Raw genomic sequence first — 17,993 nt, 5'->3', positions numbered from 1 at the left:
AGGGTTCTGCCTGTCTCTGGAGTGGAAGGGCTGCGGCTCACGCCTGGGGTCCCAGCTCAGGGTCCTCCTGGCATTGCCAAGCATGTGCCGCCAAGGGGCTCAACCATAGGCGCCACCTCAAGCCACGCCCACCGGGTGTCTAGATGGGGCGCTGGGGCCTAGTTCCACGTCGCTGTTGAGTGGTGAGCGCTACCATGGGGAGGGGTCACAAGGTGGCCGCTGGGACCAGTGCCTGGTGTGGGCAGAGACGAGGGCAGAGCTCCCGATGAGCAGCAGCAGCGGGTGCAGCCCTGGGTGCCCTGGTGCCCTCCGAGGCCCCCATCTGGGCCTCTGCCATTCCCGCCTGATGTTGTGTGGCCAGGAGGCCTGTTTGGCCCTGGGTCCCAGCTGGCCTTCCTCTCCACAGGCAGCCCTCCCCTCCCGAATGCAGTCCAGCAGTGGGCACAGCCATCCTTAGGCAGCCAGCTCTTCCAAACCAGTGGGTCCCAGCAGGGAGAAGGCCCTGCATTCCCGTGCAGGGCAGCAGGGCCCGGCTGGCCCCAGGGTCTGAAGACAGAGGTGTCTGGGAAGAAGGAGGGCTTCCCTCCACTCTCCCCCAGCCCCAGAGCCCCAGGGTATGGCAGCCATGAGAAGGCAAGGTCAGTCAGCAGGCAGGAGGAGCCTGTGCCCATATCACCTCCAGCCGCTTGGCCCTTGCCACAACCCCCAGGGAGCAGAAGGTGACCTGTCCATTCATTGGTCACTGTTGAGGAGTTTGGGCAGAGCCAGGGAGGAGCCTGGGCCCCAGCTTGACTCTCCCCACCCTCTCCCCCACGCTGCGCCTCGCTCTGGCCTGCAGTGGCCTCCCCCTCCTTCTGCAGGCCCTTCCCTCTGGGCCCACATGGAAGTCCCACGTGCGGTGCTATCCAGTGACTCTCAGCCTCTCAGGACACGCTGTGCCCCCTCCTGAGCCCACGGGCCCACTCCAGGGACCGCCGGAAGCCAGGCATTTCTGTCTGGCTGGGCCTTGTCTGCAGCCCGCAGCTGCCCCTGGCTCTGAGGGTGACGCTGGCTCCGAGGGTGATGCTGGCTCTGTGCCTCCTCCTGCCACCTCCGTGCCTCCTCCCGCCGCACCTCCTCTCCTCCTCAAGACACCGCGCCAGGAGTTCCTTCGCCGTCCTCCGCATATGGTGGCCCCCCCTTCAAAGCAGAGCCACGCTGGACTCCCCTTCCTGGGAGCTGCTGGAAGGACTTGGGGGACAAAGCCCCGGAAGCAGGACCAGCTCCTTCTTGAGGGCCACAGAATAGACAGAAGGATTCAGCCTCACTGGACAGGCAGGGGCTGGCCTCAAACGCCCCCACTGGCGGCCATGGCAGAACTTGGAGCTCTGGGGCATCTCAGCTGCTCCTGCTCACAGCGGTGCCTGAGGTTGGGACACCCATGGGCAGAGTGGGCCGGGCTGGTTGGGAGATGCATGTAGACACAGGGTGCCACCAACTCTGTGGCCAGCCTTGGACAAGGGGCCTGGGCTGTGGGCCTTGTGATGGGGCTTGGGGGATGGGCCTGGTCAGTAGGCCTCGTGATGGGGTGGGGCTGGAGGAGGGCCTGGATCCTCCTCTCAGGCCTGTGCAGGCCAGGGGTGGCTGCATCCACCCCCAGGGAGGCCACATTGTCTCCTGCAGGGCAGGTTCTTGCAGCCCAGGATTCTGTGGGCAGAGGCAGACCTGGTTTGGGGGTGCTTCATGGCAAGGGTGGACATGTGGTGTGGGGCTGAGAAGGAAGGGCCTGGCAGGGGTAGCACTGGTGTGGCCCAGGTGCTTAGTCCTTTTCTGCAAGTCCCCAGCCCTGGAGGCTGCAGGAACTCAGGTTTGCTCACCCTGTGGTTCCCTGCCCTAGACTGAGGCCCAGCCTCAACTTCTGTGACCCCTGATGGATCAGCCACTCCAGGTCCGTGGGCCGCTGGGCTCACCTCCGTCAAGGGAGTCTTTGGTGCCTGTGAGCTGCTCTGAGTGGCCTGCCCTGCTGCTGACAGCAACTGACATGTGTTGAATTCCTGAGCGAGAGTGCTTGGGACAGGGTTGGACTTCCCCTCGTGGGTGCTGAGGCAGGGAGAGGGAAGTGGCTGCCAAGCCTGATGCCAGGGTGGGGGCATCCCAGCTTCAGGCCCAGGTGCCCTGAGCTGGCCATGCTTTCCGCTCTGCAGCAGCACTGCCCGGGGCTTGGGCAGGGCCAGGCCTGCAGGGCTGATCACGGCTGTGGGGCTGGGGGCAACGATTTGACAGAGTGCATGGGGGTCTTCCACAGGGGTCGCTGTGCCCTGAGGCCGCTGGGCAGGCAGTTTCCTTTGAGGTGTGTGTGCTGCTCTGCGAGCGTCTGGGAAGGGCAGCACCAAAAGGTGCTCTGTTTGGCACCTGGAGGCCTGGTCTAGTGCTTGGGTATCCCTTGGACTTTTGGAGCTAGGGGATCTGCAAGGGGCCCCTGTGGAGCCCCCCCCTTGTGTTGGGAGGGGCAGGCGCCCAGGGCCTGTGGCTCTGCAGGGCTGACCCCACAGACCGGGAGTCTCCCGAGACCTGACAAAGCCACCGGGCCCGGGGCTGATGGCTGATGAAGTATTGGAGTGTCGCTCGGTACCACAGGGCCCACGCACCGAACCTGTCCTCACCCTACGAGCAACACAGGGCTGCACAGTGCCAGGAGCACAGGAGTGGCCTCCCTCCCCTTGTGCATCTCTGCACACCACCCTGGGGCAGGACATGGCGTGCCCACCTGGCAGCCTGGGCGCTGAGGGAGATGTTTGCTGGCTGCGGAGCTGGGCAGTGGTTGTGTGATGTGTCTTGAATGTGGGCAGTGCCACGCTGGCTAAGAATGCCCCCGGGACCGCCCTGGGTCTGTGGCCCGCACAGGCAGCCCTGGAGCAGCAGGATGTCAGCCACGTTCTGAGGGTGGGTCTCCAGGTCACACACTACGATCACAGTCCCCAGGGCCAGGGCTTGGTGTAGAGCAGGATTGGGCACTGGCTGAGTCCAAGGGTGGGGTCCAGGGCTTGGCTGAGGCTGCCTGTGGTCACAGGGCAGAGAAAGTGTCCAGCCAGGGCACATGGCCTGTCCAGCAGCCACCTGTGCTTAGCCCACGACCCACCATGGCCCTTCCGTGCTCTCTGCCTAGTGCAAATGCCTCTCCCTGTCCACATTCACCTCTCAGCGATAGACACCGTGAGGCCAGGCTGTTGCCACTGCAGGTGTAAAGTGGATCCTTTGCACGCGAGCCAGGCATTGCCCGGGCCCAGGCTAGCGCCTCCTCCCTGGCAGGCTGGTCCCTCCTGGGTGGCAGTTGTAGGGGGATCTGTCCCACCTCTGGCCCCATCTTCCTTCCCTCTCCTCCTCCATTGGCCGAGAGGGTCGTGACCCTAATGTGGCAGGACATAGAGAGTCGAGTTCATTTGGGGGCTGTCTGCATGTGAGCAAAGGGGTACTCTGCTCCAGGAGCGGCCAAGGCCATCACCCATACCCGCCTTCTCCGGGCTTTGGCTGCTTGTGCAGGAGCCTTGCTCTCCCCTCCCTGGCTGGGGCAGGAGCCCCCAGATGCGGTGATCAGGGCATGTCTGTGAGTGCCTGCGGCTCCACTAGGGCCCTGGGCTGGGGGCAAGGGTGGGGTGGAGCTGGTGACCAAGGGTTCAAGGATCCCTGTGAGGCCTGGGTGGGGGCTTCTGAAGGCAGGGCTCGTGGCTTCTACCTCCTGCCCAGGGAGCTTGCAGAGATGGAGCCACAGTTCTGTGATGAAAGTAGGGAGTCCCTGCTGGGGCGGTGGGCAGTGGCCTTGTCTTTCTGAGGATCCTCCTCCCTCAGAACCAGTCCTGCCAGGCCGGAGGTGATGCTGTGCCTGGCAGCAGTCCCTGTGGTTGTAATGGCCCCTCTATCCCAGGCCTTAAGACTCCTAAGGCTCAGTCAGCTCGGGCCCGTGCCCAGGTGGGCATTGCAGGTGCACAGTTTCTTTAGGTGTCCTGCTTCCCAAGCTCTTCTCCAGTTGCCTCATTGGAGGCAGGGCTTGCAGGGAACCTCCCTCCGGGAAGAAGGCTTGCCCGTGCTTGTGTTTGCGTCTGGCTTTGTTGCGGACCCAGGCTGCACCTGCAGTCCTGGTGCCCAGGTGGCACGTGTCCTTCCCTTGGGTGGAAGAGAATGCTGAGCACCAGTGGCTGCCCAGGTTGAGCACCAGTGTTCAGGTCCTGCTCCTGCTGGGGGCGATGCCTTCACCGCTCACTGCCACGAGCCCAGCTCTGCATTCCTTGTGGGCCAAGGATGGCTTAGGTGCGTGTAGCACCTGGTACTGCCGTTTTGCTACTGGCTGGGTGTTGGTGAATCTTCCGGATCCCTGGGGCTGCCCCGGTCCTGGTCCGGTGTCTCCTGTGGGCCCTGCTAATGTGGCTGCCCCGGGCGGCACTGCTGCAGCCACCTAGCCCGGCTTTGCACCGGCTCCTGTGAGCCCCGCATGGTGGCACAACTTTCTGATCAGCTCCCTGTGCTGAGTCAAGGGCCAGTGTGTGTGGCCAACCAGAGCCCTGTGCTTGCAGACCCAGTCTCCATCAGCCCAGTCACAACTCCACAGACGTTAAGGCAGGGGCTCTGCCCCTTCAGAGAGGGCCGTGGCCACAGTGGAGGGGCCTGCCTAGTCAGGATCAAGACAGAGCAGGACTTGACCCCAGTCCTGACCTCCCCTTGCCATTCCCACCCTTTCCTGGGTGGGCTCTTCCTGCCCTACCCGGTGCGGGCACTGAGGTGTCCCCTTCCCTGGGCCACCTCCAGGTTTCCGTTCTAGTGTCATTGCTGCCCACTGCCCACACCACACAGAGCCCTCAGGGCATGTCTGGCAGCCCAGCACCCATCCCTGCAGCCTCCGCTCCTCTGGAGGCCCTGGGCTCAGGCGCCCCTGGGCTCGCCTTTCGGGGGTGCCCTCAGGGCAGGGGCGGCTGGGCCTCCATCTGTAATTGCCTTCTGTTGTCTTGATTTGCAGATAGTATTGAAGCCAGCCTTGAGGCTGCATCCTCGCATGCGGAGGCAGCCCGCCAGCTCCTGGCTGGAGCCAGCCGGCACCAAGTAAGTCCGTGTGAGGGCCACAGTGCCTGGCGGCCCGGCCTCCGTCCCCTGTCCTCCAACCCTCCCTCTGTCTGTCTGGAGGGGCACAGGCGCTGTCCTGTGCCTGGGAGAGGCATGCCCACAGGCCTCCTCTGAACCAGTCCACTACCCGTGCCATGGGGGCTCTGGGAGTGGCGGGGTTGCGGCAGCAGTGATCTGCGTGGTGCCCACAGCAGTCGGCACCATCTCCTCTCTTGTGTGCACCACACCGCCCTCTCCCATGAATCCCAGGTACAGCCGGTGGGAGGGCCTTTGGGGCCTTCCCGCTCCACCTCCCGTGCTGATGCTGGCATGCGGCTCAGTGTCCATCCTGGGGCCGGGGACTGCGGAGGGGACTTTGTGGTTGGGGCATGTCAGGTGGCTCAGAGAGAACAAAAAAGCTCAGGCCTTTATTTTCTTGAAGTGGGACTTGGAGCTGCCTTGAGGACCAGCCACTCACTGGGCTTGTTGCTGACTTGTGGTCACCACAGGAGGACCTGACAGATCAGGCTGGCTGGAGACTGTGGCCCAGCTAAGATGGAGGCCCAGCCACTGTCTTCCCCTCACTGTCTCTGTCCCCATTGTGGCCTGGTGCTCCCCACTGGCCCTGACAGGCAGAGATGACCAGAACCTGTTCCTCAAGGAGTCCCAGGGGCCAGGCAGGCTGGACATTAAGTCCGGCAAGGTGAGGGTGGCGTGGGCCACTGTGGGAGCACAGAAGAAGCCCCTGGGCCAGCCGGGGCCAGGAGAGCACATACTCTCGATGGCGCAGCAGGGGCAGTACTGGCAGACGGGATGGTGGAGTGTGTGAGGCCGGGGTCCGGGAGAGCCTGACGAGCCCAGGACATCACAGGCAGGTGTGATGAGAGAGGAGCCACATCCCCAGGACGCTGGGATATCACAGCTGTGCCCGCAGAGGGTCCTCAGTTGCCTCGGGGTGCACGAGGGAAAGAGGTCCTGACTGGAACCATGCAAGGGCCTGACTGGGTGGAGAATGAGGGGAAAGGCTAGGGCCGCCTTGAGCTTCCCTAACAGGGCCCAGTCCGGGCACCGCCGCCAGGGGAGTGTGTGGTAATGGCAAGGCTGGGCCTACTTCGGTCCCTGTTTCTGTCGGGGGCCATCAGACTCAGGTCGGGCTCACTAAGGGTTGGCCCCTGGTGACAGCTGCTGAACGCCAGGCTGGGAGACAAGATCTGCAGAAGCTGTGCCAAGGTCATCTGCAGGATGGTGTCAGAGACAGGGCTGGGCTGGGTCTCCTGGCGCCAGCTCTGGGCTGTTTGGCCTTGGCCCTTGGCCTGCCACCTCTAGCCGTTGAGGGCAGCTAGGCCCAGGGGCCTCCAGGAGGCAGAAGGTGGAGGCTCTGGTGATGGGCCAGGCGGACTCGCCAGAAACTCGGGGCCACACCACGCAGAGGGCCTCGTTTCAAGAGGAAAGCAGCCAACCAGCAAGATGACCCCTCCTGAGCACCCTGGGGCCACCTGGTCAGAAGCAGCGCTGATGCCTGGGACGGCAGGAGGACGATGGGACAGTGAGGAAGAGGAGGAGGAGAAGGAGGAGGAGGAAAGGAGGGCGGTGGCAACTGGACCAGCCACCTGTGCCATGGACGCCCTGCTGCATTCCCAGTGAGCCTGTGGGCTTGGTCCTGGCAGAGCAGGCACCCTCCACACTGCAGAGGAGGTGGGCAGGGCTCAGGCCCAGGAGGCGGCCGTGAAGTCACCCCTGTGTAGACTGTCCTGCTCCTGCCCCCAAGGGGACTCACCAGGGAGTGTCAGGGAGGGACGAGGTGTCTGTGAAGTCGCCTCTGCATAGAGTATCCTGCTCCCGCCTGCAAGGGGCCCTCCCCACGGTATGTCAGGGAGGGACATTTGTTCAGCCATTCTCCACACCCAGGGAACTGGAAGGGTCAGAGATCCCAAACCTAGAGGCTGTGAAGCCAGGCCTTTAATTTGCAGACTGGGAATCTGAGGCCTGCAGAAGAGACGCTGTTTTCTAGGGTCGCACAGCTACTGAGACCAAGCAGAGCTGGCCTTGGAGCCCACGTCTGCTGTGTCTCATGTTCAGGCCTCTCCGTGTTGCCCTAGGGAAGCTTGACCATCTTGTCTTCCTGGGGACATTCACTTCGGTGGATGGGTACCTGATGGACAAGGGCATGGCCAGACGGATGATTGGAAGAATGGATGCGTGTGTGGATGGATGGAAGAAGGAACGTGTAGACGGGCGGGTGGACGGAAGGAGGAAGGTGTAGACGGGTGGATGGAAGGAGGAAGGTGTAGATGGGTGGGTGGATGGAAGGAGGGGAAGGTATAGATGGGCGGGTGGATGGAAGGAGGAAGTTGTAGATGGGTGGATGAATGGAAGGAGGAAGGTGTAGACGGGCGGGTGGATGGAAGGAGGAAGGTGTAGATGGGTGGGTGGATGGATGGAAGGAGGAAGGTGTAGATGGGCGGGTGAATAGGTGGATGGAGGAGGAAGGTGTAGACGGGCAGGTGGGTAGGTGGATGGAAGAAGGAAGGTGTAGACGGGCGGGTGGATAAGTGGATGGAAGGAGGAAGGTGTAGAGGTGTAGACGGGCGGGTGGATAAGTGGATGGAAGGAGGAAGGTGTACATGGGTGGGTGGCTGGGTGGAAGGAGGAAGGTGTAGACGGGCGGGTGAATGGATGGAAAGAGGAAGGTGTAGACGGGCGGGTGAATAGGTGGATGGAAGGAGGAAGGTGTAGATGGGCAGGTGGGTAGGTGGATGGAAGAAGGAAGGTGTAGACGGGCGGGTGGATAAGTGGATGGAAGGAGGAAGGTGTAGACAGGCGGGTGAATGGATGGAAAGAGGAAGGTGTAGACGGGTGAGTGACTGGGTGGAAGGAGGAAGGTGTAGACAGGTGGGTGAATGGATGGAAAGAGGAAGGTGTAGACAGGTGAGTGACTGGGTGGATGGAAGGAGGAAGGTGTACATGGGTGGGTGGCTGGGTGGAAGGAGGAAGGTGTAGACAGGCGGGTGAATGGATGGAAAGAGGAAGGTGTAGACGGGTGAGTGACTGGGTAGATGGAAGGAGGACGGTATAGATGGGTCAGTGGCTGGGTGGAAGGAGGAAGGTGTGACGGACAGGTGGATGGGTAGATGGAAGGAGGAAGGTGTAGATGGGAGGGTGGATGGGTAGATGGAAGGAGGAAGGTGTAGACGGGCAGGTGGATAGGTGGATGGAGGAGGAAGGTGTAGACGGGTGGGTGGATAAGTGGATGGAAGGAGGAAGGTGGACATGGGCAAGTGACTGGGTGGAAGGAGGGAGGTGTAGACGGGCGAGTAGCTGGGTGGATGGAAGGAGGAAGGTGTAGATGGGCAGGTGGCTGGGTAGATGGGGGAAGGTGTAGATGGGCAGGTGGCTGGGTGGATGGACAGACAGCATGGATAAATGGGTGAGTAGACGGATGGGTGGATGAATAGAAGGAAGAGGAGGTTGGAGGGGGATGGTTGGACAGTGATGAACAGACAGGTGGACAGATAGATGAGTGGACAAGGCAGGCACGTCCATGTGGAGGAACAGACATGTGGGTAGCAGGATGGCGGGTAGACCAGAGGGCAGGCGGACGAGCGGACGGAGCAGAGGGGAGTTGGTGGGAGGATGCATACAAGTGGTGCTGTGGTGGGTGGGCATGCAGGCTTTGCACTTGGACAGGCTGTGGCTTCAGTCCCAGCACTACTAGAGTAAATGTGCCCACGTCTCTGGGTCTGTTTCCTCATCTCAAACAACGGGTGCAACTCCCACTGCAGATGGAGCATCATGAGACCCAAACAGCTCCGGGTGCAGAAGCCTCACATGGGCACTGTCCCTGCACCGTGCTCACCCCCCAGATCACTGGGTTTTGGACATGCAGGCTGACATTTCCCTGTCTCCCTCTGTTAGCTGATGAGGAGGACGAGACCCCCAGCTGCTTGTGGCTGCCCCTGAGGACCCTGGAAGGGCCCAGCCCGCCTGAACCTGACCCCCTGGACTTACGAGGAGTCTTCCATGCACCCGCCTCCTCACCCTCCCCACCCGCTTCCCCAGCCTCCACCCCACCAGCAACCACACTCATGGGGTCCTTCCAGCCTTCCTCGCCGTCTTCAACGCCAGCACCTCCCTTGCCCTCCAGGAGGACCCCAGTGGCAGCATCTGAAACGTCCGCATTTGAGCAGCGACTGCTGGACTCCCACCGGCGGCAGGGTGCCCTGCTCTCCTCCTGGGCCCAGCAGCAGAGCACACTCATGGCCCAGCAGAACCTGCTGCTGCAGCAGCTGGCTGAGCAGTGCCAGCGTCTGGCCAATGGTGTGGAGGCCCTCAACCGGACCCTCGAGAGGCTGGTGGAAGCACGCCCCACCAGAGAAGCCTCACCCTTCCTCCGGGACGCTGGTCCTGCCGGTGGAGTGGCCCAGGGGCCTGCTGGAGGCTCCCAGGACAGCCCCCAGGGTGCCCACTCAGGGCTTGAGGTCTTCTCAGGGATGATCTTGAAGGTGGAGGAGGAGATATAGGGCTGGTCAGGGGTGCTAGCAGAGCCAGAGAGCAGGAGCAGGGCCTCCAGTCTTTCCCCTGCCGAGTCCAGGCAGGGGAGAGGTGGCAGTGACTGGGTCTCCAGGGCGCCGAGACAGCTCGAGTCCAGGAGACCGGAAGGATGAGAGGATGTGGGCTGTGTACCTGTGGTGCTGCGTCCTTGCCATTGCCTGTAGTGACCTGCAGGGAAAGTCTGCAGAGAGCCAACCTGTGAGGCTCAGTGGACCAGGTCTACTCAGGGATGATGCTGTTGGAGGCTCCAACCCCGTGTGGCAGTGGCTGTGAAGTCTGCAGCCCAGCGCCCCAGCAGGCAGCTGGAGGCAGGGGAGGTGGGGAAGATGCACTTCGGGGCGCCCTGCTCACCGGAGCTCTGGAAAGGGTGGCTCGGCCAGGCCCTGAAAAGGTCCCGAGTGTGATCTGGCGTGACTCCTGAAAGCCCCTGTCCCCTTCATGGGCGTGTACACTCGGAGGGCAGGGCTTCTGTGTCCTACCTGATTGTGGCCCAGGGGAACCACATCCCATGAGCCTGGAATAATTTCTCTCCAGTTTTCTATGTTGTTATAAATACATAAAGCTATATATATATATATATATATATATATATATATATGCCCATATATTACTTGGTACTGTATGGGGCTGGGATGACGTTTTGTACTTGTAGATTTTTCTTGCAAAAAAGTATTTTTTTACGTAAGCATGAAATAACTAAGCAGCGGCAGTGCGGCTGCCGAGTACCTGAGTTGGAGCCTGCTCCCCGGGCCTGGTGGGCCCCGCTGCTTTCAGCCTCGCTGCAGGGGTCCGGGCACGTCCCTGCATCTTCAGATCCTCTTCCTCCATTACTTCCTTTGACTCTTGGGAGATCCCTCGGCGGGACTACCCCATCTCCAATGCCTGCACAGCAGGGCACAGTCTGCAGCCCCCCAGCCTGGGCAGCTGTTGGGAGCGAGCAGGAGCGGGAGGCGGGACCAGCCTGGGCCTTGACTGGTCTGGGGCCTCCAGCCACATCCTCTGCGGCCCCTGCCTGGCTCCCAGGGCCCAAAGCCTGTCCCAGGAGCAAGATGCTGGCCGACTGGCCTGAGTGGGAAGCATGCTGGTCCCAGCAGCTTCTGGGGAAGCTCTGGCACAGCCGAGAGTCAAGACTACAGCGTCCCTGAGAGCAGGGAGAGGGGCCTTTTCCTCGTTTTGCATTTTTCCATGGAGCCAGCAGTGTGTCAGTAACTCTTGTCTATGAAAGAACCTGAGGTGTAGCCACATGTCCAGCTGCCTTCCGCGCACACCTGACCTCCCTCCAGGCTACCCCCTCTGTAGGTGCACATGGTTCTGCTGTTGGTTTTAGGCGGGGCCTCCACTCTGATGGTTCCACCTCGGGAAGGCTGGCTTTCCATCCTGCAAAACCAGCTGACCTCAGCCCCAGCACCTCCAAGAAGCCTCTGTAGATCTTCACTCTGGGTTCTTGTCCACGAAAAATACCACCATGGGCTGGGCACAGTGGCTCATGCCTGTCATCACAGCACTTCGGGAGGCTGAGGCAGGAAGATCACTTGAGGCTGGGAGTCCGAGACCAGCCTGAGCAACAGCAAAACCTTGCTTCTACAAAAAATAAAGTTCAATAAATAAAGATACCCAGCACGGCTAACAGTGGGCTCGTATGGTCGTGTGTATTTTCTGTCTTGCGTTACAGTCTTAACCTGGATACAGCCTCTAGTCTGGTCCTAGCTGAGCCCCAACCTTCACCCCACACCGTGTCCTGACTGCAGTTGCATGTTGAGCCTTGACCCTGGTCACACACTGAGCCCTGATCCTGGTCCTGCACTATGTCCTGACCCCAGTTATACATGGAGCATTGGTCCTGGTCACTGACTTAGCCCTGATCCTGGTGACAGACTTGGCCCTGATTCTGATCACACACTGAGCCTGATCCTAGTTATACACTAAGCTCTGGCCCCAGCCCTGACCCTGGTCAGTCCAGGCATCTTCTGGGAGTATCCTCTGGGCTGAGCCCTTACTAAGTGCTGAGGATACAGAAGCAACCAAGTCAGACTTGGGGCCTCTCCTTTTTGAGCTTACCGTGTGCTACAGAAAACATACACTAAGCAAGTCAATACATATTTGATGAAAGTTATTTTGTGTATCAGTTAAAAATTGATGTAACTGCATTTGGTAGGAAACAGAATAGCGTGTCTTAGAGTGGATAGGCGTCATGGCTCCTGTGTCACGGACATCGGTGACCTGGAGCTGGCAAGGCAGGGCCACAGTCCTCAGAGGTCCAGGTGTCTTTCTGCTCCCTTCTCTGCCATGGCCCTCATGGCCCAGGATGGCTGCAGAACTGCCCCCCGTCACACTCGTATTCCAGGTAGCAGGGTGTAGGGAAGGAATGGAGGAAGGTCACACACACGCCCTTGAAGGAGATCTCTGCCTGCATCTCAGCCCACTGACTGGGAGTTAGATGCCCACATTTCGTTGCCTTAGAAGCTGGAAAACACAGCTTCAGCCCCAAATGGGGATTTTGTTATTAAAATGGAAGGGACTGGATGCTGGGAGATGGAATGCAAGAAACACAGGCCCCGAGGTGAGCAGTGTGGGACTGGATGCTTGGCATGCAATCTGCCAGGCTGGGGCATTGAAAGAGCTGGGATTGCAGTCTAGAGTGTCAGGGGCTTCCCTGCAGGATGGACAGCAGAGGCCTCCAAGGTGATTTGGCAGTAATCACTGCAGCCAGTGAGAGCCAGGGAGAGCCGGCTCCACCTCTGCTTTGTGGCTGAGGAGCAGGGACTTGAGAACTTAGGGGCAGAATGGGCAAGTCCTGGTCCATGTGTCTCCACAGTGCATGCGTGCCCTTTGCACTAGGACAGTTTCCTAAGAGCCGCTCAGATGCCAAGAGGCCAGGCAGGAGCATGGTCAGGACAGCAGATGGCTGTCCGTAAGGCTCTGTCATCCAGCAGGGGTACGGAATGGCAGGTGGCATGCAGGGAGGGCAGAGGCCATGCTTGGTCTTGAGGGCAAGTGTGTTTCTGGATGAAAGGAGAACCAGGAGGGTCCAGGAGTGTCACCCTCAGACCTGGGCCTGGAAACCCCTTTCTCTTGGATGTGGGCCAGGGGTGGCCTGAGGTTTGCCAGGAAGGAGACTGTGGTCTTGGCTTCAACGGGAGCCCGTCAGGATCAGAGCTTTTGAGGAAGGAATGCTCTTAGTAAGCATGTGAGACAGAGGCAGCCAGGAAGACCTCGAGGTTGCCGACTTGTCCCGGATGGGATTTCAGCGGGATTCACACCCACACTGCTCACCTCGGGGTCTGTGCTGCTTGCATTCCATCCCCCAGGCAGCCCAAATGTTTACCAGGAGAGATTGGGAGGATGGTGAGTCTGTGATGAGAAATGGGATGTGGCATTCTGTGGCAGAGCTTGCCTGCAGGGTCTTCTGAGGCATGTTTTAGAAAAGAGGCTGGAGGAGTGGCAGGGATGGTTCCCGTCAGAGCTAGAGAGCCCGGGTCCCCTCACTAGGTCCCCCATTTTACAGACAGACTGAGAGCCCGTGGTGGTGGTGGAGGGGTGGTGGTGAAGCTGCAGGGTCGTGTCCAGGTTCACAGAGAGTGCTAGAGGCAGGCCTTGAACCAGGTGCCTGGATTCCAAATTCATGCCCCTTCCCTACGCGGTGCTGCATTCCAGGTGAGTGAGGATGGTTTTCAGGTGCCTCATCCATCTGGCTCAAATGAGCACGGCCAGCTTGCCCGCCCTGGAGGATCTCAGGAAACAAGGAAGGTTCTGCAGATCTGCTCCTGAGGAATGGTGGATTGGACAATGGAAGGGCTGTTCCATGATACAACAACTTAACTTGGAAAAAGCCATGGTCTTAGATGTTTTGCTGGCTTAAGGGATGAGCCGATAGCCAAGGTCTTGCCCCTCACTCCCTCTCTCCTCCCCAGCCTAACATGCCAACGTAGGAAGCTAAGGAAAGGCAGGCTCGCCCTGAGTCTGAATAAGCACCAGGTCTACCTGTGGATCCTGGATCCAAGCAGAAGGTTCTGGAGAAAAGATCCCCTGGTCAGGCCTTTGGGATACCCACATAAGAAGAAGAATCTGTTGGGCCTCCAGTTGGAAATCACTTAGTCTGTAATGGGGCAAGCCGTTGAGGGAAAAAACAGGAGGAAGAACCAACAAGAGCAAAAATATCAAGTTTAGACCCCAAAAGACTTCAGCTGTTGGAATTAATCAGACACAATATGATTTCTGTGAAATAGTTTTAAAATAAAAGATGAAATCACAAAAATGAGCAATAAGATTCTAAAAAGTGGCTAGGCCAATCTGTGAAAGATCAGTATAGCTTTTAGAAACATAGAACTTTGTGGATGGGCTAAGCAACATAGTCGACATAGATGAAGGTAATACTAGCAAACTTGAAGATTTCTAAAGAAATAACATGGCAAAGAGAGGTAAGATAATAGAGACTATGACAGATGAAGAGATGGGGATAAGATAATAGAGACTATGACAGATGAGAGATGGGGGTAAGATAAAAGAGGACTATGACAGATAAGAGATGGGGTAAGATAATAGAGACTATGCAGATGAAAGAGATTGGGGGTAAGATTAGAGACTGCAGATGAAAGATGGGGATAAGATAATAGAGACCTATGACAGAATGAAGAGATGGGGATAAGATAATAGAGACTATGACAGATGAAGAGATGGGGTAAGATAATAGAGACTGACAGATGAAGAGATGGGGAAATAAGATAATAGAGACTATACAGATGAAGAGATGTAAGACAAGAGACTGACAGATGAAGAGATGGGGTAAGATAAAAGAGACTAATGACAGATGAAGAGATGGGGATAAGAAGATAATAGAGATATGAACAAGATGAAGAGATGGGGTAAGATAATAGAGACTGACCCCAGGATGAAGAGATGAGGTGTATAAGATTATAACGCCATGTCTCTTTGAACCAGAGACTATAGCCAGCTAATAGGGGATAACATGAGAAATACCACCTTACCTGACTAGTGGCACATGATGAGTACAATATCCTGGCGCGGATACACCTAAAGAGATCTCTGAGCGCAACCAGACATAAAATAGATGTGGGGTTCGCTAGAGACTATGTCGGCTGAAGCACCTCGAGACAAGAGCGGTAATGGATTAAATAGAGATTCTTATATGGATCATTTGAAAGAGATTGGGGATACTGAAAGCATACATAAATTGAGACTGATAGACGAGTTATGAAGTCGTAAGGGTGGTAATAGTAATGAGAGAATCTCATGAGAAGAGCTAAGTTGAAGAGAGGGGGGGGGATACCCAAAGAGACTATATGTACTATGTAGAAGAGATGGGGATAGAAGAGAATAATAGATTGTACTAATTGGACCAAGAATGAATGTAGATTGGTGTACAACTGCTAAGAGTAGAGAGCATTCGCTGACCTTGGATGAAGACATGAGTGGGTGATTATGTAGACCTTAGAAGACTATGGACAGATGAAGAGATGGGGTAAGATAATAGAGACTATGACAGATGAAGAATGGGGATAGATAATAGAGACTATGACAGATGAAGAGATGGGGTAAGATAATAGAGCACTATGACAGATGAAGAGATGGGGTAAGATAATAGAGACTGATGAAGAGAGGGTAGATAAATAGAGACCTATGACAGATGAAGAGATGGGGATAAGATAATAGAGATTATGACAGATGAAGAGATGGGATAAGATAATAGCAGGAGACTGTTGTATCACAAAATCTTCAGACGAATAGGGGGTGAAAGAATAAATCATGTATCGTGTTAAGACTATGACAGGAGCAGTACGCGCCGGTAGTATAGTATATGCGATCTCCAGTGGATGGATCAGAATAGAAGGAGATGTTGGAGCAAAGTATGATAGAAATACTATTGGAGATTAAATTGATCAGTTTTAGAACAACTTACATCTCGAGTTCTCGAGCGATACAAGACATAACGAGAGATGAGGATGAGAGCTAGATGACAAGATGAAGAGATGGGGTAATAATAGAGACTGGTGAAGAGATGGGATAAGATAATAGAGATGACAGATGAAGAGAGGAGAGAGTTAAGGAAGAGAATAGATAGAGACTAGTGAACAGAGATGTAGATGATAGAGAGGTAAGAATTAATATTCACGAGATACATCTACATTAGCTAGGATGTACAGCAGACATTCGACGAGTCGCGTAAGATAATGAGACTATGAAGATGAAGAAGATGGGATAAGATAATAAGACTATGAACAGATGGAAGAGATGGGGTAGACAGAATAACTCAGTACATATTCGAACCAATGGATGAAGGAGGATCGGAGAGGTAAGACTACAGAGAATGTACTATGGACAGATGCATAGTGGCATCGCGCGCGCGCGCGCGCGCGCGCCGCTCGATGCGCACTTTATTGGTGACAGATAGAAGAGATGGGGGATATTAGAAAACCAGAGGCGCAGCATACGTCATCTTGGAGTCCCAGAAGAGGAGGATCAGTGAAATGGAGGAGAGCAATGTGTGAAGAGATTGTTGATGTGACCTGTGATTTCATGGACACAGGAAGCACCAGCCTACGGAATACATACATGAAATACCTTCCTGGACACATCATGGATGAACTGCGGAACAGCACAAAGAAAGGGAAAGCCTTGAGCAATTCGAAAGAAGAGAGAAGTGATGACAATTTTGCTGACATTTCGTGTTACCTTGGCAACAGAAGAAGCCAGAAAATGGCAGTATCTACAAAGTATTGAAAGTCAGTGTCAACTTAGAATTCTGCAACCGACCAAGGCCACAAGGCTACCTTTCAAGAACAAAAGCAAAATACAGACATTCTTTCCAAATAGAAACTGCGAGGACTTCAAGGTGAAGGACTGGAATCCCAGAAAGAGTATCTGTAATGCAAGAAGAATAGTGAACCAAGAAATTGATAAATATGTAAGTAAATCCAAATACTCATTAAGGTTTTAAAAAGTCCATAATTACTAGAATGTCTAATTTGTGGAATTGAATTTTTATAAAGGATGGAACTACTGGACAATGATAGTATCTTAAATGTGAAGAATTGTTCAAATATTCTGAGCTCCTTGTATTATTTGCAAGGAAGTTAAATACTGATTAATTTTAGCCTGTGCTAATAACTGTACATCATAAAAAAGCTCAAGGATTCCTTCATCAAAATTGAAAACTTCTGCTCTGCAAGAGATCCTGTTAAAGGAATGAAAAGAGAAGCCAGTGACTAGTAGAATATATTTGCAAATCACATATCTGATGAAGGATGTATCCAGAATATATAAAAAGCTGTCTAATGTCAACAGAAAGAAAACAATGCAATCAGAAAGTGCACAACAATTTGATCCAACACTCACCAAAGTAGATATATGGGTAGCAAGTAAGCTCATTGAAAGATGCCCCACAGCAGTAGCCATGAGGAAGATGCACATTAAGCCCACACTGCGATACCACTGCCTGCCGCTAAAGTGACTAGGAGGTACAGGGATACAGAGAAATGGCTCACTCATGCACTGCTGATGGGGATGTCCAATGTTACAGCCACTCTGAAAAACAGTTTTGTAGTTTCTTAAAAATGTAAACATAACACTATACAACCCAACAGTTTCACTCCTGGTCACTTATCCTAGAGAAATAAAAACTCATGTTCACACAAACACTTGCACACAAATGTTCATCGTGTCTTTATCTGCAGTAGCCCCAGAGTGGAAAAGCCCTGCTGTGCCTCTCAGTAGGTGAGCAGGTGAACAGACTGCCACAGCCACACAGTGGAGCTCTACCCAGGAACAAAAGGAACCCACTCAGAAATGCCAGCAACTCAGATGGTTCTTAAGGGCATTGTGCTTAGTGAAAAAGCCACTCTCGAAAAGGCCATGCTTTGTGACTCCATTTCTGTAACATTCTCAAAAGGGTGAGATTATAGGGATGGAGGGCAGAGTGGTGGCTGGTTGTCAAGGGTTAGGGAAGTGGAGTGGGGTGGGATGCAGCTGTAAAAGGCTGCAGGAGAGCCTTGTGGTGATGGGACAGTTTTGTATTTTGAACGTGGTGCTGGTGACCATATCCAGATTCATATCACGTGTGAATCTACATACATGATAAAATTTCATAGAACTATGCACACACAAAAACCGAGTAGAAAGTAAATAAGAAACTTAAGGCTAAGGTAACCTAAAAGAAGAGTATTAGAGTATATAACTTCCAAATCAGTAAAAATGGAATAAGAATACAAAAGGAAAACCTATGTTGAATAGAAAGGAGAAGGGAAAAAAGCAACAAAAAGAAAAGGAGAAGCAGATAATACAGAAGAAAAATGCAGGATAGGGTGAGAACACAAATAAACATTTGGAATTGTCCAGTGAGCAAAATAAATGCAGAC

At 55.4% G+C, this 17,993-nt stretch overlaps 1 protein-coding gene across 12 annotated transcripts in view; it reads left to right on the top strand.

The window, feature by feature from the left end:
• TSNARE1 (t-SNARE domain containing 1) overlaps positions 1-10,226 on the top strand; it is a 99,563-nt gene extending 89,337 nt beyond the window's left edge. For 6 of the 12 annotated variants that reach the window (XM_017895142.1, XM_017895145.1, XM_017895144.1 and 3 more), the window contains one exon: positions 8,986-10,226. In XM_017895142.1, coding sequence (XP_017750631.1) covers positions 8,986-9,590 — 605 coding nt within the window. In that variant the 3' untranslated portion in view covers positions 9,591-10,226. Of the gene's footprint in view, positions 1-838; positions 1,409-4,987; positions 5,071-5,512; positions 6,766-8,985 lie in introns of those variants that run through there. The other 6 variants (XM_017895149.1, XM_017895148.1, XM_017895147.1 and 3 more) reach the window with 4 other exon arrangements.
• Positions 10,227-17,993: the final 7,767 nt, after the last annotated feature.

The sequence above is a fragment of the Rhinopithecus bieti genome, unplaced genomic scaffold (assembly GCF_001698545.2).
Source record: "Rhinopithecus bieti isolate Rb0 unplaced genomic scaffold, ASM169854v2 scaffold_25940, whole genome shotgun sequence".
In the NCBI taxonomy this organism is placed as follows: Eukaryota; Metazoa; Chordata; class Mammalia; order Primates; family Cercopithecidae; genus Rhinopithecus; species Rhinopithecus bieti.
The sequence above is the reverse complement of the archived record's forward strand: the minus strand, read 5'-3'. Positions and strand labels throughout refer to the sequence as shown.